The sequence below is a fragment of the Odontomachus brunneus genome, unplaced genomic scaffold (genome assembly GCF_010583005.1).
Source record: "Odontomachus brunneus isolate Ranch 3 - 2012 unplaced genomic scaffold, Obru_v1 Obru_scaffold_054, whole genome shotgun sequence".
NCBI classification, from domain to species: Eukaryota; Metazoa; Arthropoda; class Insecta; order Hymenoptera; family Formicidae; genus Odontomachus; species Odontomachus brunneus.
In genome coordinates this window covers 623,239-648,278 of record NW_022639504.1, presented here as the reverse complement: position 1 = coordinate 648,278, position 25,040 = coordinate 623,239, and the positions used below count along the sequence as shown (strand labels likewise).

General features: G+C 36.6%; 5 protein-coding genes across 15 annotated transcripts in view; 4 read left to right on the top strand and 1 right to left on the bottom strand.

Annotated features, from left to right (window-relative positions):
* Positions 1-3,819, top strand: part of LOC116845664 (peroxisomal membrane protein PMP34) — a 5,633-nt gene extending 1,814 nt beyond the window's left edge. Inside the window, exons 4-9 of the mRNA XM_032818655.1 lie at positions 606-672; positions 914-1,062; positions 1,298-1,411; positions 2,607-2,854; positions 2,954-3,021; positions 3,417-3,819. Of these exons, the coding sequence (XP_032674546.1) occupies positions 606-672; positions 914-1,062; positions 1,298-1,411; positions 2,607-2,854; positions 2,954-3,021; positions 3,417-3,561 (791 nt within the window). The 3' untranslated portion in view covers positions 3,562-3,819. The remainder of the gene's footprint in view (positions 1-605; positions 673-913; positions 1,063-1,297; positions 1,412-2,606; positions 2,855-2,953; positions 3,022-3,416) is intronic.
* A 325-nt stretch (positions 3,820-4,144) lies between these two features.
* Positions 4,145-9,301, top strand: LOC116845665. 2 transcript variants are annotated; one of them, XM_032818656.1, is made up of 5 exons: positions 4,145-6,597; positions 6,954-7,046; positions 7,129-7,392; positions 7,499-7,788; positions 8,263-9,301. In XM_032818656.1, the coding sequence occupies exons 1-4, from the start codon at positions 6,539-6,541 to the stop codon at positions 7,749-7,751; spliced, it is 669 nt and encodes a 222-aa protein (XP_032674547.1). In that variant the 5' UTR covers positions 4,145-6,538; the 3' UTR covers positions 7,752-7,788; positions 8,263-9,301. The 2 variants fall into 2 exon arrangements, 1 of the variants encoding a protein (XP_032674547.1); XR_004378293.1 differs by lacking the exons at positions 7,499-7,788; positions 8,263-9,301 and having other exon boundaries at positions 4,145-6,044; positions 6,124-7,046; positions 7,129-7,166.
* A 973-nt stretch (positions 9,302-10,274) lies between these two features.
* On the top strand, positions 10,275-11,782 carry LOC116845661 (lysophospholipase-like protein 1). Its single transcript, XM_032818644.1, has 4 exons — positions 10,275-10,504; positions 10,610-10,734; positions 10,978-11,238; positions 11,431-11,782. Exons 1-4 carry the CDS (start codon positions 10,417-10,419, stop codon positions 11,650-11,652), a joined length of 696 nt encoding a protein of 231 aa, XP_032674535.1. The 5' UTR covers positions 10,275-10,416; the 3' UTR covers positions 11,653-11,782.
* Positions 11,783-11,946: 164 nt separating this feature from the next.
* Positions 11,947-21,754, top strand: LOC116845659. Of its 10 annotated transcripts, none has more exons than XR_004378292.1 (8): positions 11,947-12,674; positions 13,015-15,457; positions 15,602-15,917; positions 18,305-18,640; positions 18,729-18,960; positions 19,391-20,157; positions 20,629-20,741; positions 20,827-21,754. XR_004378292.1 is itself a non-coding variant. In XM_032818641.1 (8 exons), exons 6-8 carry the CDS (start codon positions 18,310-18,312, stop codon positions 20,238-20,240), a joined length of 1,413 nt encoding a protein of 470 aa, XP_032674532.1. In that variant the 5' UTR covers positions 11,947-12,674; positions 13,015-15,457; positions 15,602-15,917; positions 17,511-17,806; positions 17,988-18,165; positions 18,305-18,309; the 3' UTR covers positions 20,241-21,754. The 10 variants fall into 10 exon arrangements, 8 of the variants coding, with proteins under 8 accessions (XP_032674532.1, XP_032674526.1, XP_032674525.1 ...); XM_032818641.1 differs by adding exons at positions 17,511-17,806; positions 17,988-18,165 and having other exon boundaries at positions 19,391-21,754; XR_004378291.1 differs by having other exon boundaries at positions 19,391-20,741.
* Positions 21,755-22,036: 282 nt separating this feature from the next.
* LOC116845660 (RRP15-like protein) lies at positions 22,037-23,659 on the bottom strand. The gene is made up of 3 exons (XM_032818643.1): positions 23,165-23,659; positions 22,876-23,095; positions 22,037-22,622 (listed from the first exon to the last, which is right to left on the bottom strand). Exons 1-3 carry the CDS (start codon positions 23,548-23,550, stop codon positions 22,497-22,499), a joined length of 732 nt encoding a protein of 243 aa, XP_032674534.1. The 5' UTR covers positions 23,551-23,659; the 3' UTR covers positions 22,037-22,496.
* Between the last annotated feature and the right edge of the window lie 1,381 nt (positions 23,660-25,040).

Genomic DNA, 25,040 nt, shown 5'->3' with positions numbered 1-25,040 from the left:
CCCCCCCCCCCCTCTCTCTCTCTCTCTCCCTCCCCTCTCTCTCCCCCTCTCTCTCAGAACAATATCCTGCCATTTTATTCTCACATTCGTATCAACGTTGCCATTAATATTTATATCGCATTAACACGACGTTAAATGTCCGCTTCATTGTTTATCATTTTTGTCAATATTCATGTCTTTTATCAGTTTGCTCATGCATTTAATAGCTCATTTATTCTTTATTCACGTGCGCTGACAGGTCTCATTCCGCGTACATAAAGTGCGAGTTTCATATTATTGCATAAAAATTAGTGCAATTCAGCAACTCACTCTTCACGTACGTCAATGTATAATATGCAGTTTGCTTTAGAACGAACGTCTCTTAATGATGCGTGAAAAATTATTGTAAATAAAAACACAGAAAAAACAGTACGGTTCGCCTGTGTATAAATTTGGTTCTGCCAGACTCAATAGTAAAATTACTATTGCAATAACTAGATGCAACTGTGGTGTTCACAGCTAAATATTTATAGTTATGTGCATTATATTTTTTTCTTCCATGTGGAAACCATTCGCGTATCAGATTCTGTCTGTCAACTTTGAGAAATCTGTTGTTTTATTTGCAGTGGAAGAAAGTCGGCAGTCGAGGAACACGTTGGCTACAATACAAGAACTCGTGGCGAAGGAAGGGCCGTACGTGTTCGACTATAATTAACGCAAATTTACTCTCAAAGTAATGGCGTGTGTTCCTAACCGCGACGATGACTCGACAAACCTTCTTCGAGGAATTCCGACGAATTAGCATATTGGTCGCGTCAATAACAAATCTTAAAGCGCGAACTGAGCCATATGCGTTTCACCAATATTTTATAGCGTATTATTAGTTTTTCAAACGCGTGCGCGCGATTTAATAGACTTGTTTGATTTCTTTAAGGTGCACGCTATATAGAGGCATCGTTCCTGTTCTGCAGAGCTTGTGTGCCAGTAACTTCGTTTACTTCTACACATTCCACGGTCTAAAAGAACTAAGAAGCAGGAGAAACCAAACTGCAGGAAGTGACTTACTTCTTGCGTCGATAGCAGGTATAATCTCTTATTTACCGTGCACTATCGAAATTTATGTTTCTTTTTTATCTCGCAATGGAGATAAAGAGATATACGTGTATGTATATTCGACAAACGTCGCGATATAGATAAAAAAAAAACGAATTTGTTTATTGTGCGGACTGCTTAGCGTATATCATTAGAATATATGAAAAACAAGCATTTGCTTGTTTGCTTTATTGCTTTCGTCTTTAACTTTTCATATTTCTATCAGGTGTTATCAACGTTCTCACTACAACACCTTTATGGGTCGTGAACACAAGGCTAAAAATGAGAGGAATAGATACCACTCCGGAAAGAAATAACAACGAATACGATACTTTGTACGGTGAGTCTATGAAAATTATTTATCTGCACTGAGAGAAAATATTTGAGAAATAAAAAATATTCATATACGCACACAGTGGGTGATATAATAACATATTTATTTATATAAAATATATTTTTCAAATAAGAATTAATATAAAATATATTTTTCGAATAAAAACATATATACATTAAAAACATTTTCTTAAATCCTTATTATTTAAAGCAATTATTTATTCTACTTAAATTTTCTATTTTCTATATTCTATTTAAATAAAAGAGGTAAAGAGAATTTATCTCTTTACCTCTTTAAATAAAAGAGAATTTATATTCTATTTAAATAAAAGAGAATTTAGATTTAAGCAAATATGTTAGCATTGCAAAACACATAATATATTTTTGCGAAGATAAGTAGAATGAGCCTTATCATGTAAAATGGAAAACTAGAATATTCTGTTTAAAGTTACATATTTGCGAGCGAGTAGATTATCTCGATATTCGAGTGTATCTCTAACTTTATCTGACCTCTTTAATTAAACCGAATGATTAAGATCCGTATTAATAGCCATACTTGAAAGTTATTCTATATGAAATACTCAAATCTGAATTTAGAGTTAGATGAGTTTTTTTCATTTGAATTATATAATATATGTAACACATCACATAACATTATATTTTTTTTGTAATAATGATTCAGTTAAAAACTCAGGTCTGACTTTAAGTTAAAATATGAGTATCTCATCTGAGGCAAGTTTCAAATAATGACTATTAACGAACCTAAATCTGATCTGACATTGTTTTCTAAAGCTGTTTTTAAAAATATATGTTTTATCGCTAATCATTAGTATTATTAAAAGCTTTTTACTTTTTTAACTTACACATACTTGTAAGTTAATGAATATACAATATACAATTCACGAGATCAACGAGAGACTTGCAAATAGTATGTCAACAAATATCAATCATTTCCCGACGGATCAAATTATTTTTTTGTTTGCACCACGTAATAATTCAATTATTTTTTATTTAACTCGATAAATAATTTAATCGATAAATTTAACTAAAAGAAAAAATAGAGAACATCCTTCAAAGTTTTACAGATTTCCCTCAAGCGAAATTATGTTATGTTGCGTTAGCAAACATGCGGAGCCGACTTTCCTTTATGTACTTTAAGTAATGGTTTACGATTTTTTCTTACATCACATTATGTTCAACAGATGGACTCGTGCACATATGGAGATACGAAGGATTGCAACATCTCTGGGCAGGTACGCTGCCGAGTCTGATGCTAGTCGTGAATCCCGCAATTCAGTTTATGACATACGAGAGCATTAAAAGAAAAATCAACGCGTCTCTCGGCGATGCTTCGCCACCGGCGTGGGTTTTCTTTACCATCGGTGCGATTGCGAAAACGATCGCCACGTCGCTCACGTATCCCCTGCAGCTTGTACAGACAAAGCTAAGAGTGAGTAGAAACAAAATACGCTTTCCATGTATCTTAAAATAGAATTTAGACGTGTGCGTTATCGCGTAACATTAATTCCTCAATATTGCGATTTTTCAGCACGGACATAAATATCCTAATCTATCTCCAAACGCAAGCACTCTGCAAATATTATTTTACATTCTAAAGTAAGTGCACGATATATCTCTTTAAATTTACTACAAAAAATAAATATTTTTAAAAGCAAAAATTACTTACAAAATTTTGTAACCGAGAGAGAGAAAGAGAAATAGACATTTTGCAATAATTGACCTTTCATTTCATATGTGCTATTCAAAAAGTTGTTATATTTCTAACAAAATTTACTATGTTTTTTGGCAAAATAAACATTATTGACAGTCTATTCCTGCACTATTAGAAACAATGAAATCGAAAAAAATTATATGAAAAATTAAAATTATAAAAAATATTCTTTCTGTATGCCTGTGTTAACATACTTGTGAAAATGTTGGTAATAATAATAATGTTTTTGCAACGTAGAAAATATAATAAATGTCTTGTAAAACTTTTGTAATGTTTGTAGAAAACAAGGGATGCGTGGCTTGTATAAAGGGATGGAGGCGAAGCTGTTGCAGACCGTCTTTACAGCTGCCCTGATGTTTTTGGCCTACGAGAAAATCGCGCGATTCGTTTTCCGTATACTTCTGCACAGGCCCGTGCTTAGATAACGATTGTAACGTCGTAACGGCGAAATGAATTTAATATGATTTGAATTGACATTTCAGTCTTCAGGTCAGATCTCTTGGGTCGGTATTCATGGTTGTCAATTACCCGCAAGCTGTGGTTAAAAGCGTAATTAATTATATATTTGTATTCATAGGCTATTAGAATCAATATTCCACTTGAGATAACTGTATAGAACTGATGAATAATCAGAGTTTCACGAAGCTATTACTTGTCAAATAACAACGCACTATGAATACCGATCTTCCAATCCTCTTAGTGAATATTATTTTCTCCGCAAAATCTCACGTAAAATATACGTAATAATTTGACGCGGTAATAGTGGGGTTTAGGGGATCCACCTCCAATGACCTTGATCTTCACATATATTATAGAGGTCATCCTCTTGAATACAACCTTCTGAAGGTTTTAGCCGTCAGTCGTTGTTCGTTAAAAAGTTATTAACAAAAGAAGTTGCATAAAATGAATGTAATTTTTGGACACCGTATATACTAAAACATCGAATTTATAGGCTAGGAAGGTGCTTGCTACACACACATACACACACTGCTCGCCTGCACGCGCGCTCGCCCGGGCGAGCAAACTGTGTGTGTGTGTGTGTGTGTGCGCGCGCGTGCGTGCGTGCGTGCGTGCGTGTGTGTGTACGTATGTAACTGAACGTAACACACGGCTTCCAAATTTTCAACATTTGTATGAATTTCTCAATATAACACGATTCCTTGCTTTTTTTTAAGGAAAAACATGAAATATATGAACAAATATTTTATTGATGAATTGGTGTGACAGAAATATTTTTCGCAAGCACGCACGCACGGGCGTAATTAATGTATCTTTTTTGTGAATAACTTTTTAACAAATAATGAACGCTAGTTAAAACCTTTTGAATGTTACTCAAAGTAGTAGCAGACACCTTCCTAGCCTATAAATTCGATGTTTTTATATATACGGTGTCCAAAAATTACATCTATTTTATGCAACTTCTTTTGTTAATAACTTTTTAACGAACAACGACCGATGGCTAAAACTTCTTGAATGTCACTCAGAAGGGTGTCCTTTGTAATATATATCAAGGTAGAAATCATCGGAGGTGGGTCCCTAAACCCCACTATTACCGTTGACGCTATATAAATCGATATATTCGTATAAATCGATCGATTTGCTTGCATTGTTTAAATATTAGATCTTTTTTTTATTAATTTTTCCATTCTCTCTCTATAAATATGATTTACACACTTACATCGTCATTATTGATGAAAAAAAATTCACATCGAGATGACTACAAGGGAATCGATTGAATTAAACAAAGTGTATACGAATTGAAGTGGTTCAATAATCGAGTTGGCGTTGAAACGCGCGATCGGTAATTTTATTGCGTCCGATGACATCGCGGCAAGAAAACGAATGGTTAGCCGGTTGGAGGAAAGTATCTGTGGAAATATCTGATGAAAAATGTGAACGTATCCGCGCGATATACTGGCGAATTTACGAAAACCACAGCTTCGCATTCGATCGCAATTTCGATACAAGTTGAGTCACTTAGTGTCGCCGCTTCTACTGACGCGAAAGGCAAACGCGAGAAGACAGCAGGATGAAGAGACAGAGCGCATAAATAACAGCGCGCGTCGCGACAGTTGCCGCAAAGTCGATCGCAAGCGATCCGAAGCGCTATTGAAACTCCTCTCCAAACTTAAAATACGCAAATCACTTAAAAGTCAAACTCAGCCCGATGCTTGCAAGTCCGCAATTTTCACGTGAGTGCTAGTAAATGGAACTTTAACTTTTCTCATTCTATCTACGAATTTACAAAATATTTTAATTAGTAATAGTTTTTAGATATTATTGTACCTCGCATTTTCAATGCTAAATATGTCGCAATAAGCGTTCGGTATGCTGTAATATTGTTGGATATTAATTTATTATACTTATCACTGTAACCAAACTTTTATTAGGACGAAGTCGAAATATATAAACAAAGAATGATCCAGTGACAGGGATAATTGATTTTAGATATAACGTCAGTCATGCTAGAGACACGATGAACCCATTATCACAACGCAGCACACGCGAAAATACAATCAGCGGGAAGCCAGCCGACTCAACGGCCATCGCAAAGAGTAAACCTGAAGCAAAGGCAAAACCCACGGTCGTGTCTTACGATTACGAGGCGGCTATTAGTCAGCCTGATATTCCCACGTGTTCGGAAATTGATAACGATACGCGAGAGACATGTCTAGACGTATCGCCAGCACTGAACGAGAGGACCAGTTTTCTTTCTACTTGTGGCAAGATAAGCGTGACGATTAAAAAAAGAGGAATTGGGATCAGATCGAAAGTGCGACCGAAGAAAATAACAAAGGCTCGCGCACAAATTCGTGATGTCATTGAAGTTAAGAGAGAACCGAAATTTTGTACGAATATTTGTCCAGATGTTATTACAAATCAAGATGCGTCGCCTATTAATCACCAAGTTTGTCCTAAAAATGTTCAGTTACACTTATTGGTTTCTCACAAATTGTAAAAAAAACTCACAAACTTGCATTATTTAGAAGGAATTGACAAAGACGGGAGACATTCGAAAACAATCAGAAACCGCGGTAGATAAAAACAGACTTGAGAGCAAAGCTACATGTAGAGAAACGGTAAATTTACGCAAGGATGGAAATCCTGACGAAACCATCGGAAATGCGAGATTATATGATTCGCGAAACAAGGCCAGCAAAATTCCGCGCATGAAGCCTAACTTCTTTTTGCCCATAGATGAGGAATCCCGTATTTATCCGGTATAATTACGCACACACACACACATATATATATATATATATATATATATATATATATATATATATATGTATGATCAGAACATTGATATAAAAAACGTTAATTAATTCTTATCATATTAATTCTGATCATGTACAGAGTATAAAATCGCCAGTGAAAAGTCGATTAAAAGGCACTTCAGATATGAAATCGCCCGCATATAACGAGGAGGAAAAATGGTCACACCAAGTATACGTGTGCAAGTAAGATAAAACCGTAATTAAAAGGATAATTGTACCGGTTGCTTATCTTTATTTATTTTCGCAGATTTTTATGAGACAGTAAAAATTTTTTTGCAAATGTAAAGAATTAAAGCATCATTAATTTTTTATTCTTCTATAATTGTAAATTTTAATCAAATAATTATTTAGTGGAGTTAATAATCACTCACTGATGCATTTATTCTGTCATTGTAATCGACTAGTATATAGTATGTCAAATGATTCATATTTATACTTGCACGCGCGCCCATTATTTTCATGACGCGATAAATAATATGTATTTATGCATTAAATAAGTCACGTATCGATGAACAATTTATCCCGACACTCAACTTTAGCGAATCGAATAATATCTCAAAAAAGGAGATTTTGGATCGTCATCAAGAGTCGAGAGCCGTAAATATCGCGCGAGTTGTTCGCGGAAATTCAACGTAAGTCTAAGAGCTCGGATTCTCTTACACATTTGCGTTAGTAAAATTTCGCAAACATTACATAAAGATACATTGTATTCAGGAATCTCTTTCTCGAATCTTTTGAGAAAAGCTCAGAAGCTGACATTGACTTCGAAGAACTCGAGGCAGATCTGCCGATGCTGACAAACGAATCGCCAATTATCATAAGCGCTGACGATGTTCCGCGTTCCGCGAGCATGAAAAGCTTCCCGTTAAAATGCGAGTGTCATTCACGGGGCGATCACAAATACACGTCCGCCATTCGGAAAGGTCGATACACCGAAACGGATTATAGCAGTTCGTCGGAGATGGAAAGCACCGGAAGGTTGTTCAAAGTGTTTACTTCGCGAAATATGAAGAGAAAATACGCGATCTTTGAATTGCAATTTATGTACATATACGCGATGATATTTATGGTAACTTTTTCGCAGAAAATCGATGGGAGACAGTGAATTCACCGACATGAGCTCCGAAGACACGGATCTGCTGTCGGATTACGCCGTCAGCTACAATCGCGCAAAAACGAACGGCAGGAATAAGGAAGCGTCGAGGCACACGTGTCGCGTTATGAAATCGTCACTTCTAACAAATAATTCCGCAAGAATGAGAACGAGTTTCTCTTTTTTCAATGTCTTTTTCGATATCGTTTTCTGGCCGTTCATCCTCCTCCGAACGAAACAATAATCACGACATTGTTAACGACGATAGAAATACATACCAGGTCTGTTCGTTTCCGAAGAACTTCTAAACTAATGCAACAAGTTAGAGTAAGACAAGTATACTTTCTTCCATTCTAACTTATTGAATCGCACTAAAACGTGCATTAATCCAAAAGTTCTTTTAAAATAAACAGATCTATTATATTGTTCTGTCTTGCTTTCTCATGCACTGAAAAAAAGAAAGATGGTAGAATTAATGAGACACTTTGCTTAAACAAATTATATCGTTGCTGCGATGAAAGTTATCAATTAATTCAATGGTTGCGATTTAGTTAGTACTTATATCAACGCGATTATTATTGCACTAACGCGTAATTTTTGTTCAATAGACACAATATTTTTTGAAAGCAGATAACCGCCGATTCTGTCGATCCAACTGCTTTTTTCTCAGTGTATGAAAAGTAAGATGGAAACATAAGGAATAACTATACTTGTGTAATTTCTGCTTTGTCGACTCACCGATTTATCTTCCGCAGATCCAAAGCGTAGAAGCGTGGCGATTTGAAATCCGAGTATCCACAACGTGATGTCGCTCCTCTTGTCCTGACGGCTCGTCGTCCCACAGGATATTCACTTTCCACGAGCCTTCACCTGACGTCTTCTCACATGCACATACAAAGTTTATTTTTCACGACAATAGTTTGCACATATTTTCTTTCAATGAAATGTAAAGGCCGACTTGAATTTCGAATTTGGGGCAACAATGTCTTCGACACTCCCGATTATCCGAAATATTCATTTTCATCACGGCTGCTCAACATCTTACTACACAAACGCGCGAAACTTTTGGCGATAATCGCGCGCGACATTTAATCTTGATAAGTTCCCTTCGAGTCCGAGCGTCCGTACTGTCATCTGTCGGTAGACTGACGCGTTCTATTGCAACGATTGCGATTCTCGAAATGTCGAGCGCGCCATACTTCACCCCGTACCCCCGATCGCGGGATATTTCCTATCCATGATTTGCAGTATTTTACCACGACGAATATGCGACAGTTACTTTTGGCACTCCCGACAGTCACTCACGCATGAGACTACTTAGGCAAATCGAAAATATACGATATAGCTCAAATTCCAAATAGCTATAACCCTACGATCGCGCGATGCTTAACACGACACTCCCGACCGCGAGACGTTCATTTTCGACGATCGCTTGCCACGGTATTTTGCCAAATCCAACGAGCCAAACTTATTCTCAGCACTCTCGGCTATAATTTACGCGCGAGACTCGACTCCGGCGAGCCGAAACCGCGAAAAATACGGGACGACTTGTCGAGCACGTAATGTCCTCTGCGCGTCGTTCCTTGACTAATTGAGCATAGCGGCAATTGAGTTTCTATGGCCGGTATTCATAGTCAGATCTTATATTTAAGACCGTCTTAAATTCACCTTCAGATATTCCATAGCCAATGAAATAATCCGTACAGCATCTGAAGATGAACTTAAGATGATCTTAAATATAAGAACCGACTATGAATACCAGTCTATAATCACCGACGCGCTTACGCGATGTAAACTGACCAATCACCATGTTCCCTTTGCCATTCAAATGTTGCGCATGAGCGAACTCTTGAGATAGCACTCATGACCAAAATATTTATGATTTTGCTGTAACAAGTCTAAGAAATATACCTTCGATATTATTCACATGGCTATATTTTCCATACAAAGCTTTCTTTCGCTCAATCGAAAACGCAGGTCAGCGTACTGTGAACATCGAGCAATCCTAATTCTGTTGTCGCGCGATATTTTGCACAGCATTCCTGACTACGAGATGTTCATTCTCGGCGACCACTCCATGGTATTTTGTCTAATTCAACGCGCCAAACTTATTCTCAGCACTCGCGACTATGACACACGCGCATGGCTCAAGTTCGACGAGCCGAAACTGCGAAACGACTTGTCCAGTATGAAATGTGTACCGCCGCCGTTCCTTGTCTAATTGAGCATGGTGACAATTGAGTTTCTATAATCACCGACACGCTTGCGCGACGCGAGCAGACCAATCACTGTGCTCTCTTTGCTGTTCAAATACCGCGCATGTCAAATAGCGAATGCTTGAGATAGTATTCGCGGCTGAAATATTTGTGATTTTGCTGTAACAAGTCTACGAAGCCTACCTTTGATACTATTTTGATGACTATCTTGCGCACGAGGCGCAAGTTCCTTCGGTCGACCGAAAGCGTAGATGTAAGCGAAAGTGTGATGTAAACATCGGGTACTCTAACTCTGTGATCGTGCGATATTTTACACGAGATGTTCCTGACCACGAGATGTTCACTTTCGGCGGTTGCTCAACGATGCCTTACCATCTCCAACTTCCTTTCGATTCTTCTGACTATAATTCACACGCGAGGCTCGTCTTTGACGAGCCAAAATCACAATGAATACGGTACGACTTGTCGAAAATGAACTCGTTTTTTAACTGATTGCTGTTAGAGGGCGGTAGCGCGCGGCGAGTTTTCGAGTCATCTATTAACAGTCTTGCATATTATTTTGCCCATGGCTGTTTATTTTCATTATCTCTGATCGTGAACAGCCGTTGACACGCAAAACATTTTATAGAAGTTTTATATAATTTTAACGAACAGAGAAAAAAATAATATATTTCAATTAACTACTTAAGTAAAATGGCATTAATGGCAAGAATCTCGCAAGCAAACATCGTGCAAGCCACGAAAAAACATACGGCCACAGTATTTTTTTTCCACGGTTCTGGTAAGATAATTATTTTCATGACGATTTTGTAATAATATCAATGAGAAAGCAAATATATAACAAAATTATTAGAACACAGCAATACAATTGCGATTTATTTTGCAGGTGGCACAGCAGAGGATATGAAAGAATGGATTAATATATTTACTAAAGAAGAACTGCAATTTCCACATATAAAATTAGTTTATCCAAGTGCACCCAGTCAACCTTACACACCTAATGATGGGATGGTAGTGTGATGTAATGATTAAAATTTAGAATACATAAAAGAAACAGTTACTAATAGAAGTAATACAAATGTGTATTTAGTATCTATTCCAAATTCAAGCAAATAATATATACTATAATTTCTGGAAGTAAAATATCAAAGTTTTTGGAGAAATTAAGATTTAAAGAAAAACTTGTTCTTATATTTCTTTTTTATATAATATTTTTCAAATTTAAATATACATTTTATCAAAATTTTGTTACAGTTGCAAAATGTATGGTTTGACCGTATGGCGATATCTAACCAAGTACCAGAGAATGTAAAGTCAATTGATTTTATGTGTCAAAATGTATCAAAATGGATTGAGAAAGAAGTAACAAATGGCATTCCCTATAATAGAATAATCTTGGGTGGTTTCTCAATGGGTGGTGCTCTAGCGTTGCATTTAGCATACCGATATAAGACAGGAATAGCTGGGTGTTTCGCTATGTCTTCTTTTTTGAATAAGGGATCTATAGTGTATGAGGTATTTATTTATACAATAATCCATCACATTGTTCTTATATATGTCCAAGTTGAAAAAAATACAGAAATTAATTTTCAACAATTTTAGTAAAATTTAATAACTTTGTTATAATATATATTGTTTTATTTTTATAATTGTTTCTCTTGTAAATAGTACATTTTTTGTATGTAATTTCTATATATATAATTGCAGCATTTGAAAGCAAATCCAGAAAATAGAGTACCACTTCTTCAGTATCATGGTACAGCAGACACTTTAGTTCCTGTTGAATGGGGTGAAGAAACTGCAAAGAATCTCAGAGAACTTGGTGTGAATGTGAAATTTGTATCGCTGCAAGATATGGATCATGAGTTGAATCGGCCAGAAGTGCAAGGCTGGAAAGATTGGCTTCTCCATATCTTACCAGACAAATAATATAGTTAATTGTCAGTTAAAAAAATTAATACCAATATTCTTACCATACTACATTCTATGGTGCAAAACAGTGCAATATTGTTGCATTTATTTTTAGATACATGATAGTAATAAATCTTGTCAAAGTAAAGCCATGGATTACTTCTCTTGTCGAGTAGAACGATAAATTTGAGATAGACCTTGACTCACAAGATGACAAGGAGTGTATCGTGATTTCATGATATTATGGATCATCCTTACATAATTACAGTGCCGGAAGTTCAAAATAATGTTTAGTCACGAGATCGATAAATTCTTCTTGACCTTTGAGATATTAAAATTACCATTTTGCATCTCATTGTGTTATTGTTTCTCAAATAAGTTAATATTACTTCTTTAAACGCACGTGATATCAAATTATTGGATAACAGAAAAATGCCAAAGTCCGACATAATTAACGCGCAATTGCACGAAACGCTTGCCCTCAGACTCTATGAATACCTCCTCTATTAAGTAAAACCGGGGAATTTGAATAAAATCGATGCTATCCGCTTGACCCCCTTTTTACATGAAACGAACGAGCGTGCTTGTATTGTCGGTTACTTGCATTTATTACGTGCCTTTGCCATGAGCAATCTTCCGTCTACATCAATTTGTTTTTCAATTTTTTCATTTTGGTAATATTGGCTTGCTGACACACCAAATTAATTGATTTTTTATATTTATGAAATCTATCCTTATAAAAGAATGTCGGGACTAGCATCTATTTTGGTATTCTTTATGTTATAAAATCTTTCAGTCGATCTAATCAATAACCAAATCCTCATAAAGTAATAAATCGAATTTTTGAGGATTTACAGAGCTCCAGATCCTTGCATCCTAAAAGTCCTTGGATTCCGAGTTTCCTGGATTAGATCCCAGAAGTTTTGGATCTGCAGAGTGAGTTTGTTCGAGTTGCGTCTTAAAAATGAGATGGGGAGAGAGATGTGGCGGTGCAGACTAGTGGACGCTGAGACGTTTAACTGTCGATGCTATGGAAAAAAGTAGGTCCGCAGTGACGATGCAGGGTAGTTGCGATCGCGCTGACCTTTCATTTCATTTCTGCTGGTCTTATATCTTGAAACTTGGCACTCGTCGTTGCTGTTTCTCTAGTTGTACATATACATTTTGAATTCGTACATATATACATAGATATCGTACATAGAAATCGTACATATATATTTTGCGCAAGAACGGTATTTGTAGATATGAGCTGAAACACGCACTTAAACAGCAGACGCATTTTAAGTAGCGCGCCAACTTTATAGATACTCGCGTTATTCAATTTACATTATATTTTTCTTATTAAAATCCACTTATTTGATTTCTGTCAAAATTTTTTAGGGCTGTTCGCTTTGCTCAAAGATGTAATTTTGTTTGCATCAAGCTGCATTTGAGATACGGGTTGTACATCCTCCTAGTCTCTTTCTTCTTTTCTGGCACATGCACCGACACGCGTGCGACGAGAGTGAGGAAGGTGGAATCACGTCGACGAATCCACCGCCAACGACGAATGCGCAGTGAAACAAACTGGGCAAACTGCGACGGGGTTGCTGCGCCCCTCAAGCAGTCCTTGGGGGAGGGTGGCTAGCAACATACTGGTCTGACATCGCTCTCACCACCGACGTCGCGTCGTGACACCGACATCCATTTTTCGTCGCAGTATCGACTCGCGTAAGATATAAAACGCACGCTATCACAGTTATCAATTGTGATACGAAACACCTTGCGAGCGCTGGCGTGCGTCTAAAGTGGAATCGATGTTTGACGACGACGAGCTCGCGGAGGGTGTGCGCGAAGCAGAAATGGGTTAGTGCGTGTTCTTCGAGCCAAGAATATTGTCCCGGAGAAGAAAAATTTTTAAAAAGAAGGAGGAGAACAAAGGGTACAAGGCTCGTAATATAAAATGTGAAATCGATACTCGACGAGCGTAAATCGCGACGAAAGGTTTTTTGAGACGAAAATACAGTGGAACAATGTGTTTTTCGATCTAAGGATAATTATAAAGGAAAGAAGAATTTCAAGAAGAAAAGGGAAGAGAAGCTCAGAAGTGGACAGTTCGCGAATGTGCCGTTAAATTCATCACGGTAAGTGCAACTTGGATGTGACGCTAAAAGTGCATCTAGGTCATCGAGTGAATCTTTTGTTGGCGAGCAGGATAAGATAAAATTTCATCATATTCTACAAACAAAGAAGAAGAGAAAGAAGCCTGAACAAGAAGAGAGACATAGGACAAAAATAATTTGCAACATTTATGAGAACCTATTATACACCAGGACTAAATGATTTTCCTGGATGATGATACAGATACACATAAAGAACCATGGTGATACAATGAGTGTGAAAAAACTCATAATTAACAAGGTTTGTTATTGTTAATTAAATTATATTTACGCACGTGCGCGTGCTCGTTCAACAATATATATAATAATTAACATATCACAATATATATGCGTCGATGTGTTCGATGGTACACAAATTGCTGTAACATCAATAATCGCGTAGGTTGCCAAGTCCCACGAGAGCGTCAAGAATATACCGAGGAGTGCGCTACGAGATGCAACGTAGAATTGTCTGATAAATAGAGCGGGATAGTTAATTAAATTAACTCGTTGAAAGCGACACGATAAGAGTCAGGTGCGATAACATCGCAATCGATCACAGTCAGTATCGCAATGACGTTTCCTACGTCGAGAAAGCAACTTCTCGGAATCATCTTCCGGGTGCGTCCTAGGACGCGCCGGTGAACGTTCAGCGTATCGATGGTAAATAACATGGCGTGTGTTAGCCCGCAGTCGATGACGTCAAGGACCGAGGGATATGTCGATGGTTCGATGTAAAGAGGGCGGGTAACAAAAGCGAGTACAACGAAATTTCCCAAAGGACGAAGAACAAGGTTTCCCGACAAGCAAAGAGAGATCGTCGGTCCGGCATGGAAATTGGAAGTGTGAAAAACATTTTCCAGACAGTCGAGAGTTATCGCGAAGCTATCTTGTTAATTGCAAAGTGACTGCGTTTATTTTGAACATTTAAGAAAAGAAAGATAAAAAAGTGAACGACCAACTTGAAGGAGAATATAAAGCCAAAATATTAGTTAATAAATCAGCAAATCTTTTTTCTCGATTATTAATATGTAAAAAACTTGAAGATCCTGAAGATATGTGAGAGACTTGAACTTGAACTCTTCATTGAAGTGTGAAGGAATTGAGACAATCTCAACATATTTTTCTTTCCTGGATTTTAAAATTTCTTGACGATTTCTCTCACGCTCTCTGATAAATGTGAAAAGATCCTGTTCATAAAATAGGAAAGGATCTTTCAATCGTTTCATCGTGCATTTTTCATTTGAAGATCTTTTCAACAAATAGGGTGTTAGATACATGAGATCACGTATCATACCGGAGAAATAAATCTTAAAGAGTGATATAGCGTTTGGAGGGATTGTACGAACTATCTGCTGCGGGGTTGGCGAGAAAGACAGGAAAGCCTCTCGGTGAGGTCGCGACGAGTATCGTACCCGATTGAGAAATAGAGATATCGCCGGAACCGAAGAGCAGCAGGTTGATACACAAAGTGGGGACATTGTAGAAATGGGTCAAGAGTGTCTTGGCGATGGCAGCGTAGCAGCCTCCACTTGACGCGCTCCGCGTCGAATAGATCGCGAGGAATCGACGCGAGTGCTATATCGAGTGCCATCGCGCGAATTAAACTCGAGCAAAGGGAGTCCGCTCTTGCAATCTACGAATCGCGGACGAATCGTTCGTACGTAATACACGGCGTAATCAACGTAAGTTTGTAAACTATGATTCTTGATGTTTGTCGTATTGAAAATTGCATTCGCGACATACCTCAGATGATTAGTGTAACACTCATATTCACGAAAAACACAACGATGTTGATGTCCACGAATTAACTGGTCTTCGCACTATAGCGCGATCCGCTGGAAGAACAACGAGATTGTCAACGAAGTTAAGGCACCCGATAGTCGATGCGCCCGATGTGCTCCACGATATGTCACGAGGAAGATGCTTCATTCACTACGACATATCGTCGATCTGTATGCTGAAGCCCGAGCTTCGATGTGATCGCGTCACTGTTCCTCTCGAGGAGACATAATCTCTTCTTTCACAAGGGATCCTCAGAAGGATCCGACAAGCTCTCAATTATTTTCATGGTTTACGGATCACGTAGAGTTACGGAGTCAGTTACCACGGGGATCGCTTGGCTTCACAATATCACCAATCAAGGTAATCAACTAAATATCATTTTAACGAAATCAATGCACTTCAGGCATAGAACAGTCGAGAGATAATTCGAGTAATTTCGTAACTTCGTTATTCATAATACGACACTTGTCAACATCAATTCGCGATTATGATGAAATGAAAATATTTATGGAATGACCAGTACACGGCTGGCAAGGTTTTGTAATTGCAGATGTAGATCCAAAAATGCTCACGATGTATTTCCGTGATCATTAAAGAAACATCAAGAACGGTACATGAATTTTATAACGAATGACAGCGTTAATAATTATCCGATACTGCGTCATGGAATATGAGTATCAATATAACGTATTATAAAGCAAGCAACGACACAATCTCCGATATGGGTCACACAAATCAAGCTCGCTGAAATAACAACAATGTTGAGTATTTTTCATTCTTTTGCATGCACGTGTAAGAGCAAAGACCAGCGAGTATAATTGTAACGTGTGTCATACAAAATTTACAGATACATGCGAGAAGCAGACGAATTGTTATTCCTCTCGATGATATGCAAGCAAAACACCGATAAGGGTGTTTACTTAGATTGCGTGATCTTTTTAAAAAACTACCTACGCAGTTTGTTATTATTATAGCTCGTTCTTCGCGTCTTCGGCGACTGTATTTAACGAGACTGTATTGAACGAGAATGAATATATTAGACAGCAATATACTAATAAATGTTATAACGAAATTAACGACTTAAGTATATTCCTAATGGGTCTTTTATAAGCCTTCTACAATAAGACATTAGTTATAAGTCGTAGGCAAATTGATCAAACACAGTCGATTATTTAAAAAAATAATCGACTGTGTTTGATCAATTTGCGACTTATGACTAATGTCTTATTGTAGAAGGCTTATAAGAGACCCATTAGGAATATACTTAAGTTGTTAATAACTAATAAATGTTATAACGAAAATATTATAACGAAATTAACGACTTAAGTATATTCCTAATGGGTCTCTTATAAGCCTTCTACAATAAGACATTAGTCATAAGTCGTTAGGCAAATTGATCAAACACAGTCGATTATTTTTTTAAATAATCGACTGTGTTTGATCAATTTGCGACTTATGACTAATGTCTTATTGTAGAAGGCTTATAAAAGACCCATTAGGAATATACTTAAGTCGTTAATTTCGTTATAACATTTATTAGTATATTGCTGTCTAATATATTCATTCTCGTTCAATACAATCTCGTTAAATACAGTCGCCGAAGACGCGAAGAGCGAGCTATAATAATAACAAACTGCGTAGGTAGTTTTTAAAAAGCCTATAAGAGACCCATTTAGGAATATACTTAAGTATATAATTTATAAATAATAGCTTATTGTAGAAAGCCCATTACTGATTTCGCGTCGTTTTTAGTTAAAGAGAAATTTATGCCACGCCATACAACAACGATAATATACGATATGCTGAACACACAACTTTCCTGTTATAAATCATGAATTAATCTCACAAATCGTCGTATTATGATTGAACGACGGTACAACTTGACAATATCACTTTCTCAGCTCCTCGAAACTAGTCAACTTCTTATCAACATGCGTTTACGTTTTTTTTTAGTAATATCTTTAATCAGAGTGCTGTCGCTCGTAGAGATTAGACGATTATTGTTAAACTTCTTTACACGCGAGCGCGATTGATCGACTGGCCAATGCCTGCCCTACTCTCGCTGGCAATGATGTAATATATTACGACGCTTCAGAAAATGTCACTTTCACCATGTGTCCATCATTCGACCAGGACAAAAACTATGAAATTCGGTCTATTAGCATAAGAGAGAGCCCACACGTGACAGCGTTACCACTTGAGTTTACATAAGACTTATCGTTATTCATAGATCTTATACTAAGCAGCAAGTAATTCGAATTTTATTTTTTCCGATATAAGTATAAAAAAATAATACGGTAGCGGATTCATGAAAATGTTTAATTCATATCTAAAGATGATTCACAAAACTATATATTGTCACTTGTTATGATAATTAATGATTTGTATAAATTAACGAACATTTTTCCATTACTTTCATCTAATTTGTAGAATAAAGAGCATCGAGAGTTGTATTAAGAACGTGTTGACAAGCTCTACTTTCATCAGTTTGGATTTCTTGTTCAATTAATAATCTGTGAATAATTGAGGATACAAAGCTGTCTCTGCAAATTAAATTTCAGTGACAAGAATTAATTAAGAAGTTAATTAAAAAGTATATATGTGAAAGGTAAGAAGTGAAAGTTGATTCGTTAGAATCAACATACTTCACGTAATCATTTCAAGTCTCATTTATGGAGCAGGACGCTGTAGACATCAGTAAGGGGAGAGATAATTGTTGTTACTGATAAAATATTAACTGATTGTAGGCGAGATGAGTAGCAGCGGTGGGTTTGGTGTCGGCGTTGGCGTCGCTGGTGGACCGACCCTCGCAGCCGCCCAACAAGGCCAAGGAGTGGCTGCCCTCCTGGTGATGCTCGCCGTCCTCTGCTTCATTTTCGCTTACTGTTGCTGGGGCGCGCCGTTCTGCCGCTCGTTATGCAGACGGCATTGCTGTTGTCGTTTGGAAGACCCCGAACCGGACCCACGATTCGGCGGTAGCGATCAAGCCATGGTAGCGACGCCAACCATCATCCTTCTGCCGCACGGCAGGATGTTAGTCGTCGACGGCACGATTTTCACGCAGTTCCAAACCGACCCCACGGGTAAAATTTAGTTTTTTACCTCTTGCAGCTTCATTAAAAAATGTCGATATATCTTTTCAAACATATAAAACGATTTGTTTCTTGATAGGTTTGGACTTGGTAGAACTGGGTGACAGTGTGCTACGCGCACAGAGAAATCCACGAAGTGTGAATCGTCATCAGCTGCAAAGTAGCCAGGGTAGCATTGAAATGGATGCCGAGACACCTAGTAAAGATAGCTTAGGATCTATCGGATGCTTCCCACCGCCTACTTATGAAAGCATTTACGGCAAGGAAGAGACGGATATGCCTCCCTCTTACTCTGACATTCTCTTGCACCGGTACATTATTCTTTCACCTGCAAAGTTAAATTATAATTAGAATATATCGCTACTAATATTATTATTTATACTTTAATTATTCTCGGTATATTAAAATAATTGGACCATAATTGGATCTAATTTAGTTTCTTCTTTAACAATTCTATTTGTAACGATTGATATTTCATAAATTTTATTTTTTCTTAGATACTTTCAAAGAGAGAGAGAGAGAGAGAACAAGGAGAAAATTTACTTATTTCTTTTTTTAATAGAATAAAACTCACTCTATTTTGCTATATGATTATATTAATATCACTATTATTAATTTCACAATTATTATTTCTTAAGAGATTACTTCCATTTGTAAATATATTTCACATTTTTTATTTTATCTTAATTAAAAAATACTGAAACGACTTTTGTCTTATATTAAATCTGACTTATCCCACAGATTTGCGAATTTACCGCATGAGATCGACATGCGCGACTATTGCCGTGATGGCAAAGAAGAAATCGAGATGCAAAGTCTGGAGAGCTGTCCACACATCGTCGGCAATCCGTTAAACTCGATGCCGTATCATCCTTACGCCACAGTGACAAGCTTGTCCAGCTTGCAAAGTTACCCTCGGCGGAACGTCTCGCGCAATCCGTCCATTATCAGCAATCCCTTGGACAACTACTATGTGGACAACGAGCTGGGTGTTTATCGACTCAGCCGGGAGATGATACCGCGAGTGTCGAGCAATGCAAATCTTGAATCTTTCCATACATCTCACGATGAGATGTCATTCCGCGTTCCTGTTGACGAGAACGAAAATCTGCGACACACTAGTCGAAATAACGAGAGGCGACAACCAACCGTAGAGCACCAAGCCGTCAGGAACGCCGGCAACGAAGTAATGAACACAAGAAATCGCGCTCGGAGCATCTCCAGACTGAGTCAGGACAGCCGCAGGAGTTCGTTAAACCGCGAAATGGATCAACATCAGACCGCCGCCGCTTTCGTCAGGTTACCCGATCCCGAGGATGTTGAGGCTTCGCGAGACAGACGCGTTGACGAGGACCAACGACCACGATTGTATCGTGAGGATCAAAACGCTAGAAATCCGCGCTTGGATCACGTTCAGGTCCAAGATGAAGTGAACCGCAACGTCGTCGACGGTGATCCTAGGTATTTCGCTAGAAACAGACGACTGGAGAATGAGGACAGGAATCAAGGTGAGGTCGAGGGAGCTCAGTATCTTGACGAGGAAGCTGGTAATTTCGGTGCGCTCGCTGATATCCGCGAGAGTAGAGTGTAATATGGACTTAAGATTGACGCAATATTTCATTGCTTAGTAAGAAGGGCTCAGGATGAATTTTGTCGAATCTGAAGGCACACAGAACTTTTTCTAATTCTCACGAGTAATATTCAAATCGAACACAAAGAGAATCTGCCAAAATCATTTTCATTTTCTTCATTAAATATTTCTGAAAGAAAAAGTATTATAATATCCTCATTTGTGTGAGAAATGGTGAGATTTTCTTTGTGTCTTATAAGAAGAGCCCTTTATATTAATACATTATACATGTCTCGCACGACACATAAGACTTGCACGAAAGTCAGATGACAAGCGGAAATTGTCTTGCGACAAATTTCCACGAGAAATTGTTAATTCCAAACAGTTTAGGAGCAAACTGAAATTCCAGGTTAACAATTAGAGGCGAAGTCGAACTAAATATCGTACTATACAAAAGGCATTACGACGATATTTTTAACTGTATATGTGACAATATAATAATTGTACGCGCGTGACAACTTAGTAAGTCTTCACACACGATACATACACACATAGTATATTTCTGACAAACAATCATCCCCTTATGAAACAACGATTTTTTTTACAGGACCTTGAAAGAAAATTTTACGTATGGCGATCAAAGAATGAGTCAAAGAAAACTCGATGGAAAAATACCGAAAATAGTTGTTATTCCTTTAAAAATCAATATAGATTGAGAAAACATTGACGAATATCATATGATAAATTGTTACATGAAGGAAGAATAATCCTGCGCGAATATCGGTTACTTTCCCGATAATAGAACGTCGACGCAATCTAAAGATGCTTTTGTATGCGAAAAGTTGCGTTTAAACCTAGAAGCACAGCGAAGTTAGTTAAGTCCGTCCAGGCTTTAACGAGTGCACTTAAGTTTCACGAGCATTGATTTAAAAACACATGTCTCGAACAGTGATTTAATCCTGATTCATAACTCCTTTCTCTTTAATATTTTATACATAAGTTAAGTACAGACTTGTCAACTGATATTATGTTTGCTCTTACTATTATTTATAGAAAGCACCATTCTCACGATTTGAATAAGTGGTATTATCCACTGCGAATGCATCAAACGATTTTAGTATTCGCTAAAAGTGACACGAAGTTGGAAATGACGTAAAATTATGTTTAAGGAAAAAGAAATTGATTAGATTTTGTGTAAAATGTTAAGAGAAAAAGTTAAATATATATAGAACGAGTGTGAAAGAAAAGGTATCACATGTTAAGAAATTGTTTCAGGAAGCAAGTGTGATGTGTGTTAAAGCTGGATAATCAGATACAGCGAAGTATCAAAACGTTAAATCGAATCACGTATATATACCAAACAACAGAACGAAATAACAGTTGGCTTTAGATATACTTCTTGTATACACATTATAAGTGTAAGATAATTATAAAGAGAACTATAAGTTGTACACGTTATCACTGTTATCGTGTATCGTAAGGAGGAATTCATCAACGAAAGATTCCAAGAGAATAAAATTCTGCGTGAAGTATAATACTGTGTGCCTTCCTAGTTTTTAGATTACTAGATGGAAAAAAAATATAAACAACGGGATTTTTATTTTAAACACGGCTGATCATCTCGACCAAGCTTCTCTTTCCCTTATTTTAAATTATGATATACAAAACGATAAAGGAAAGAATTTGCTTTATGGACAATGATATAAATCTTTTATCCTATAAAAAAATATCCTCGAATGCGAACAATATCAATCAATCCTTTCTTAACTATTATATAGTAATATATATGTAGAGAGAGAGAGAGAGAGAGAGAGAGAGAGAGTTTAAACTGTACATATATTGTTATATCGTACTATAACAGATATTTACTCTTGACCATAAAAAGTGAAAGGTAAAGCCAGTTGTATTATATAAGTGCACAAATTAATAAATTGATAACTTGTAATTTTTAATTCACTATATTTACGAATTTATTTCAAAGAGATTATGAATATATAGAATCTATATTTACATCCTTATTTATGACTAACTAGGCAAATGTTTTGCTTAGATTCTGCAAAAAATGATTATAAAATGAAATATATTTGGTGTACACTTGAGGATGCGCTATCTTGTACTCTGAAAATGGCTTTGGTGAATGAAAGTGAAATTTTTGTATGTACAGTCAGGACACCATGTAATGGTTAGATTTGTTGGTAATTTTCATTTGAAAATGATTACCATTAAACATTTCCAGCTATTGGTAAGGAATTTACATAAGAAACATTTTGATTTTCATCAATCATCAGTATCAATTTCCTCAGGAGCTGAAGAAGTTTCCTCTTCTGTATTTTTCTTGTCCCAATCTTTTAACTTTGCTCCCATGACAAAATCATCTCTAAGAACACCCCATATTTTGTCGTCCTTGAACCAAAAATATATTGTTATTATTATGCACAATTGTATATTGTAATGTAAAAAAAATATGTATAATATCAATAAACTGGAATACACGTGGCCTTCATAAATGTATCACAAAATTTGTAATGTATACTTGATACTTAACATATTCTATAATACTCTGTTAAAAGAGACAATATCCCATGTATATTAATATATTAAATATTAATATCAATCTTTGTGATTAATACTATAGGCTATACTATATTTTACTTACTTTGTCTTTATTTCCTGTGGATTCAACTGCTTTCTCAGGTACAACAGTCTTATCAACCGATATGCTTTTAGCTTTACCCATCAAGATATCAAGGAAAGCATTTTTGTCAATGTTTTTCATTACTTGTTCTCGTTTTCTTTCCAATGGACCTGCTTCAGATAGTTTCTTGCTGATATCTGTTTGTTGCTGTTTTACTGCATTAAACAGTTGTACTACTCCTCTATAAAACATAATGAAAATCTACTTAGAAATTACAAAATAGAGAGTTTGCGATTATAAGATAATTTACCTTGTAGCAATCTTTTGCAACATTCGTTCACGTTCTCGGTGTGTAATGCATGGTTTTATCCTGATACCAAGACTTCTCTCCTTTTTGCTCAGCTTTGTCTGTGCAGAAAACTCTAGTTCATTACTTATTTTTTCCAAATCTGTCGTAATTTTGTTTTCAACATTATCAATTTCAAAGGAGATGTTTTCTTTCTTTTCATTTTTTTTCACATCACACAACTTCTTTGCCTTAGCTAATACAATTGTCTGTTTCCTTTTTGGCTTCTTTGTTTTCAGGATTTTTTGCATGACGTCCGCCCATCCTGTATTTCCTGCAGATTTCGTATCATCTTCTGATTCAATAGAAGATTCCGATTCAATAATTTTTATTTCAGCGTCTTGTCTCATCTTGCATCCAGATAAATGTAACCTGGTAATCACGTGTTAGCCACTGAAATATATACTAACTGGAATGCGCGCTGTCTCTTGAGACATGAAGGATGAGAGAGAGAGAGAGAGAGAGAGAGAGAGAGAGAGAGAGAAAGAGGTTCCTTGTTTCCTCTCTTATCTTTGTTTGGTTCATAGGATATTCAAGAGTAAGGAGAATATGATACAGTCCAAATTAAAAGTTAGAGCTAATACGAAAAGCAGTGACCACTGAATGGCAGTGACTTATGAACGAGCTTATGAACGAAAGTTTTAGGATATAAAAATATATATAGATATATTTTTTCTCATTTATTAGTGTTCACTTATCGACTTATTAAGAAAAACAAAGCAAAGATGGTTCCTAATTCGGAGATTCAGCTTATGTTTAGAAATCAGCCGACTTAGCTTTTGGTTCAGACTGTACTAGACTACAGCGCTGTTTGAGACCTACAAGCATGCTCTCTCTTATCCCGCAACACTCAAGAGGTAGTGCGCGTTCCAGGTAATATATATTTCAGTGTGTTTAGTGATGAGAATTGGAGAAACTAATAAAAAAGATAGTATTCTAAAACGCCAGCGGCATTTCTTTTCGTGCTAGATGGAAATACTCTGTTTTAATTGGTGCATTTCTGAATATGGATGGAAATGCACCAATCAAAATGTGCCGCTGGTTTTAGCTGCTGCAAACGCTTTAAGCGCTTAAAAAAGCCATGATTGGTCTATAATGCGCTTCAAAACATTCGTAGCGTCTAATGGATCGCGCCTTCAGTGAGCAGTGTAGTATTGGATGCACCTATTGGCTATGTTCAGCAAAAATAGCTGCTTTGCACTGTATAAAATTCGTGGATCTGATTGGTGTATGTTCCTAATCTTGGCTAAATCTAAGAGCAGATACCAATCAGATTCACGAATCAAGTTTCCCTTCAGATACACCGTAACCAATGAAATGATCTATCTGTTCATCATCTGAAGATAAACTTAAGAGACGGTCTTAAATATAAGATTCGACCATAAATATTGGCCTAGAACTTTTCTGAAAACATAAAATTGCAAAGTGGTATGTAGAATAGTTGGAAAGAAGTAAACAACATAGTTTATATACTAGCACTTAATAACGTAATAACAGATTTAATGTACTTTACATTACTATTAATATAGTTAAAAATAAAAAATGCAAAAATTTTTTTAAATCTCGTGTAGGCGTTTGACATCGCATCAAAAGTACGAGTCTATTGACGTTGGTCGCGTAATTGTGATGTTTATCAATGTATATGGAGCAAAATATGAAGGTTTAGAATTTGCCTCTTCATCTCTCATTATATAAGCTAAGTGCGTTTTGCACGCTTTCGTGTTGAAAACATCATTCTATTTTCCTTCGACATGTAATGAGTGACAAGGATAGAATGATGCTTTTAGCACGAAAGCGTATAAGACGAGCTATTTAAATGATTTATTGAAATCTTTTAGGT

Bases quoted from the DNA above. Each gene is read 5' to 3' on its own strand.
- LOC116845665 (XM_032818656.1), top strand. From the start codon at position 6,539: ATGAAATCGCCCGCATATAACGAGGAGGAAAAATGGTCACACCAAGTA. The intron at 6,598-6,953 runs GTAAGATAAAAC...ACTCAACTTTAG, and splicing joins CACCAAGTATACGTGTGCAA to CGAATCGAATAATATCTCAA. The intron at 7,047-7,128 runs GTAAGTCTAAGA...CATTGTATTCAG, and splicing joins GTTGTTCGCGGAAATTCAAC to GAATCTCTTTCTCGAATCTT.
- LOC116845661 (XM_032818644.1), top strand. From the start codon at position 10,417: ATGGCATTAATGGCAAGAATCTCGCAAGCAAACATCGTGCAAGCCACG. The intron at 10,505-10,609 runs GTAAGATAATTA...TTTATTTTGCAG, and splicing joins ATTTTTTTTCCACGGTTCTG to GTGGCACAGCAGAGGATATG. The intron at 10,735-10,977 runs GTAGTGTGATGT...ATTTTGTTACAG, and splicing joins ACACACCTAATGATGGGATG to TTGCAAAATGTATGGTTTGA.
- LOC116845659 (XM_032818635.1), top strand. From the start codon at position 15,842: ATGGTTTACGGATCACGTAGAGTTACGGAGTCAGTTACCACGGGGATC. The intron at 15,918-18,304 runs GTAATCAACTAA...AACTGATTGTAG, and splicing joins TCACAATATCACCAATCAAG to GCGAGATGAGTAGCAGCGGT. The intron at 18,961-19,390 runs GTACATTATTCT...CTTATCCCACAG, and splicing joins TCTGACATTCTCTTGCACCG to ATTTGCGAATTTACCGCATG.
- LOC116845660 (XM_032818643.1), bottom strand. From the start codon at position 23,550: ATGAGACAAGACGCTGAAATAAAAATTATTGAATCGGAATCTTCTATT. The intron at 23,096-23,164 runs GTAAATTATCTT...TATGTTTTATAG, and splicing joins TTGCAAAAGATTGCTACAAG to AGGAGTAGTACAACTGTTTA. The intron at 22,623-22,875 runs GTAAGTAAAATA...TTTTGGTTCAAG, and splicing joins CCACAGGAAATAAAGACAAA to GACGACAAAATATGGGGTGT.